This window comes from Helianthus annuus, chromosome 6 (assembly GCF_002127325.2).
Source record: "Helianthus annuus cultivar XRQ/B chromosome 6, HanXRQr2.0-SUNRISE, whole genome shotgun sequence".
NCBI lineage: Eukaryota > Viridiplantae > Streptophyta > Magnoliopsida > Asterales > Asteraceae > Helianthus > Helianthus annuus.
Window position 1 is genome coordinate 12043641 of NC_035438.2, and position 5717 is coordinate 12049357.

General features: G+C 41.8%; 1 protein-coding gene across 1 annotated transcript; it reads right to left on the bottom strand.

Moving 5' to 3' along the window:
- Nucleotides 1-4179: 4179 nt before the first annotated feature.
- LOC118479696 lies at nucleotides 4180-5244 on the bottom strand. The gene is made up of 2 exons (XM_035974397.1): nucleotides 4843-5244; nucleotides 4180-4256 (listed from the first exon to the last, which is right to left on the bottom strand). The coding sequence occupies exons 1-2, from the start codon at nucleotides 5188-5190 to the stop codon at nucleotides 4239-4241; spliced, it is 366 nt and encodes a 121-aa protein (XP_035830290.1). The 5' UTR covers nucleotides 5191-5244; the 3' UTR covers nucleotides 4180-4238.
- Between the last annotated feature and the right edge of the window lie 473 nt (nucleotides 5245-5717).

Here is a 5717-nt window from a genome sequence, read left to right on the forward strand (position 1 = left end):
ACCGAAAGATCCGTTTAACAGCAATAAGATGAGAAGTTTTAGGATTAGCCTGATAGCGTGCACAGTTGCAAACAGCAAACATGATGTCCGGACGGCTAGCAGTGAGATACATCAATGACCCGATCATTGACCTATATTGACGTTGATTTACAGACTCTCCTTCTTCATCTTCAGTCAACAATGGTCTCTCAGCCATAGGTGTCTCAGCAGGCTTCGCATCCGTGAACTTGAACTTTGCCAGCACATCATCCACATACTTCCCTTGATGAATCAGAATTCCTTGCGAACTCTGCTTGACTTGAAGACCCAAAAACAGAGTCATCTCCCCCAGAGCACTCATTTCAAACTTTTTCTTCATAACTTTCTCGAATTCCTTGCATAGATCCTCGCTTGTTGATCCGAAAATAATGTCATCAACGTAGATTTGAACTAAGATTTGATCGTTGCCTACTCTTTTGATGAACAGAGTCTGGTCAATAGTGCCACGTGTATATCCATGAGCCAACAGATGTTCTGTTAGGGTGGCATACCAAGCTCGAGGAGCCTGGTGTAACCCATACAGTGCCTTGTCTAACTTGTAGGCATAATCAGGATGATCTGGATGCACGAATCCTGGCGGTTGCTCGACAAAAATTTCCTCCTTCACATCTCCATAGAGAAACGCGGTCTTGACATCCATCTGATAAACAGTGAATCCCATATATGACGCGTACGCCAAAAAGATCCGGATGGCTTCAAGTCGTGCAACCGGAGCATATACTTCATCATAATCCAGTCCTTCGATTTGCCTAAATCCCTGAACCACCAGTCTTGCTTTGTTTCGAACGATGACACCTGCAGAATCCTGCTTGTTTCGAAAAACCCATCTAGTTCCAAGCTTACGCTTTCCGGCTGGCAACTTGACAAGCTTCCATACTCCAAGTTTTTCAAACTGGTTCAGCTCTTCGTGCATAGCATCTACCCAGCCAGGTTCCTGCAAAGCTATATCAATGGTTTTAGGTTCGATTTGAGAAAGATAACTAGAATATAAGCAAGTGTTAATGGTCCCTGATTGACTCCTGGTCAAAATTCCTGCATTTACAGGACCAATCACATTTTCAATTGGGTGATTGCGTTGAACGCTCGTCGGTATGGCCAAATCTGGTACCGTCTCCTCTTCAGTGGTGGTGTTGCTACACTCCCCCTCATCAGGTGCACTTGTAGTGTGAATTACAGGAGAAGTGACGGTACAATCCTCAGGGATTGGATCAGGAAACATTGCAGAGTCACTGGTTGATGCACCTTCAGGGGATTGATTGACCACCGGTGTCGGTGTAGGATGTTGCGTGAACACCATTCCCGGTGGATCAACAGTATGATGCTTCACAATTTCTTCCATCTGTGCTTCGTCCTCTGTATCTTCAAACGACAATGGTTGTTTTGGAATTGATTCACCTGCAACTGAAACATCACTTGACAAAATGTTAAATGATTTAAACAGAGCAGAATAATCATATAACCAATCTGGACCGACTCTAGCGTCCGTAGCATTCTCTTCAAGCCATTCGATGTTGCACGACTCAACGACTTTCCTAGTTACTTTGTTGTATACCCTATAAGCAGAGCCTTTAGCATATCCAACAAAGTAACATTCGTCACCTTTGACTTCAAACTTTCCATTTGAGTCCATTAGTAATAATACACATGGACAACCAAAAATACGAAAGTGTGAAACCGAAGGTTTATGTCCTTCCAGAATCTCATAAGGGGTTTTCATGTGACGTTTATTAACTAAAGCATGATTCTGGATATAACAAGCCGTGCTAACAGCTTCGGCCCAAAAGAAGCTAGGAAGCTTTGAATCAGCCAGCATGGTACGTGCTGCCTCAATTAGAGTACGATTCCTTCTTTCAGCCACTCCATTCTGTTGTGGAGTGCGAGGCGCACTGAACTGTCGATCAATTCCCTTTTCACTGCAGAACGTATCCAAAGTAACATTCTTGAATTCTGTCCCATTGTCTGATCGAATAACCTTCACCTTAGTACTCGCTTGATTTTCAGCCAATGTAATGAACTGTTTCACCAGTGCAGCAGTTTCGTTTTTGTGACTGAGAAAATACACCCAAGTGTAGCGAGAGTAATCATCGACGATTACTAAACAGTAGGCTTTCTTCCCGATACTCAGCACATTCACTGGACCAAAAAGATCCATGTGAAGTAGTTCGAGTACAGCTTTTGTCGAGGGTACTGGTTTAGACTTGTGAGGTTTTCGATGAGCCTTCCCTTTCGCACAAGCAACACACTTCTCTACCAACATGAAATCCTTGATTGGAAGATCTCGTACCAATTGACCTTTAGCTAGACGATTCAGATTTTTCATATTCACGTGCCCTAGTCGACGGTGCCACAATAAACCATCATGCTCTGAAATCTTCGAGAATAAGCAGGTGATCTCTTCACACGGCTTCTTGTTCATGTCAATGACGTAAGCGTTTCCTTTTCTTTCAGCAGTCATTAAGAACCAGTCTTCTGGAATAACGATCCCAGGCTTCAGAACATGACATCCCTTCTTCGTAAAATGAACTGAATTCCCTCTATCACAAATCTGCGAAATGCTCAACAGATTGTGTTTCAGTTCTGGAACATAATTGACATTTTCAAAGCTGAGAACACCGTTTTGAACAGTTCCTTTCAAAGTGATTCTGCCAGATTCACCTCCCGCAAATGAGACATATCCACCATTAAATTCTTTGACATTCACAAGCTGGGATAAGTCTCCTGTCATGTGCCTGGAACAGCCACTATCCATGTACCAGAGGCGCACGGTAGTCCTCCACAGCTGTTCCTGCACGAGTAGCGGGATTAGTTAGATTTAGGAACCCAGCCCATAGTGGATCTGGGTTTCCCTTGAGCATCAAAATACGTTACTCTTTGCCACACTAAATTCTCTTTGTTTAGAAATTTTGAAACATTTCTGTGTGCGGCCTTTTGATGATATGACTTCATTGGGTTGGATTGCATGCCATTGACCTTAGGTTTCCAAAACTGTCTTGACCAGTTAGAATTTAAACTTTCAAAAGCATTACCAAAATAATTTCTCTGATTACGCTGAAAATTTGTTTGTCGATTCTGATTAAGGCATTTGGCTGCATTCCAATCCTGATCAGAAGGTCTAGTCCTGTGATGATCTTTGCTCTTCATCGTCTTAGTCCGAGCAGACTTCATAGACTCCGAACATTTAGATCGATTAGACGTAACTTTCTGATTTCGCCCAGATGATTTCTTGTCTGGTGTCCTTGGGAGTTTACCACAATTTCTGGCAATGTGGCCGGCAATGCCACAGTTAAAACAAGTTTGACGCTTCACATTTTGAACATTTTTGACATTAGGTCTCTGCTTGTTCGATTTCATGCGATTCAACGTTTTAGTTTTCTGACCATGTTTGATTTGTGGTTTTTCTTTAATCAACTTTTCTGCTGATGATTTCACCCTTTTACCAACCCCCTTTTTCTTTTCACTTACTCTTGATTCCGAATTTGAACATGTATGAGCTTCATCCAAATGTGTTTTATCAACACATTTATCATCTGAAACTGATTCAGGTTCACTTTCCGAACAAGAAGAAATTTCAACAGTATGCTCTTCCTTAATGCATTTCTCGAGTGAAACTGATTCAGGTTCACTTTCTGATCCTGAAGAAGTTTCATCAACTTGCACTTCCTTAACGCATTTCTCGAGTGAAACTGATTCAGGTTCACTTTCTGATCCTGAAGAAGTTTCATCAACATGCATTTCCTCAGAGCATTTACTTTGTGACCCAGGTTCTGATTCATTTGGTAATTTGGTTTCCAATGGGGTCCCACTAGATTCAACATTAGGGACACCCACTGAGACAGGTTCAGAAGAAGAATCAGGATACACTTGATTTTCTTGAGAAATAGTTTCAGTGGTTTCACTGAATGCATCCTTGGGGACCGCACCTGTAACATTATCACAAACTGAAACATTTGATATGTTATCATCACAAACATTAGCTGAAAAACAATCATCACCACAAATATTGTTCAAATCATCCACACAAACATTATCAGTTTTGCCCAAAACAGCAGGCTCACAAGACGAAACAAACGCAGAAAACGACGCAAACAAGGAATTAGTAAAAGCAATGTCTGACTCAGTAGGTTCAGAATAATATTCAAAATAAGGTTCAGAAATGTTTGAAACAATAACTGGTTCACTCCCATGAACATCATCACATCTTACTTCTGAGCTATCATCTGCACATGACAACGAGATGTTAGGATTAATTGTGCCTTTAGGAATAAACTTTAAAGGCGAGGGTTTTTGTGGCTCAACAGTTTTGTTGTGAACAGACGATTTGCTAGATGAGCCATATGTCATTTTGCTTTCATTCAAGATCTCCTCCTCAGACATTGGCAAATAAGTGTAATTGTTATTGTATGGAGGAGGAGTCTGATTGTAACCCAAACCCGACCCTTTCTTCTTAGAGTAAGCCAATTGTTCATCACACAGATTTTTTACTAACTTACTGGAGGAATCAAATTTCTTGATGTTTAATTGATTGATTTGGTATTTGTCTCTTACACTCTCCAGTTCCTTAGTTACTTCACATAATTTTTCTTTGACTATCATTAGTTGGCCTTTAGCTACACTGACATCGTCCTTTAGTTGAACGATGTCCTTACGCTGAGCTTCGACTTTTTCTTTGAAAAGTTTTTCATTTTTCGTTAAAGTGAAATTTTTTCTTTTAATTTCATTGTAATCTTCGATTAGCTCAGCGTTGTGTATTCTATAAGCCTCAACACGTTCCCTACATTCAGGAGTGCAGAAAACTGAAAGTACCTCTTCTTTGGTGAGACCTTTGACAGGTGCTGACAGGATTTGAGTCATGAAAGCGAAATCGTCAGCAGCAGTCTCTTCCTGTGGCTCAGGGTCATGCTCGTTTGAGGTCATGAAAGCAATGTTAGAAGTTGCAGCTTGATTATCTGGAGCTGATATGTTCAGACGCTCAATCTCAGAGGACCAGTCAAAGTTGACATTTGGCTGCACCACCAGCGCTTGTGCTAATCCCTGCGGCTGTGGACTTCCAGAGGCAGCTGCATCTGCTATACTTGCAGTAGACACAAGAGCCCTTTCTCGATTAGGAGTAGCTGGTTGTGCAGGAATAGTAGGATTCTGATCTCTGTTCATGGGTGGCTTCGGGCAGTTCCTAGCATAGTGTCCTTCCTCATGACAGTTGTAACATCGAAGATTGAAAGGCACTTTAGAAGCTCCATTCCAAGCATTGCCCCACCTGTTTTTACCCGTTTTCTTCACAAACTTTTGAGCTCTGAATGCCGCCATTGCCATTTGCCAGGTGATATCCATTTCTTCAACATCATCTGGATGAATCTGTGACAAATCATCTTGACTCCACTTTGGTGGATCAAGCTTCCCTGCAAGAAAAGCATTCAAACAGTTGATTACAGAAGCTGCTATGTCTAGCTTTTCCTTTGACTGACTTGCGAAAAATGCCATCATCTCATTGTTCGTAGAGTGAGCAGAAGCAGAGGCAGCAGCAGAAGCCTTTCCAACATTTTGAACTGAAGCTGGAGAAGCTGAAGAGACGATTTGATTTGAGGATCCAGATTGAGAGACAGAGGAATTGTTGCGAAACATTTGAAATCCTCCTTGTGATAGAAGAGCTGTGTTGCTGTCGCTAGACGTGGTTGGAGCTA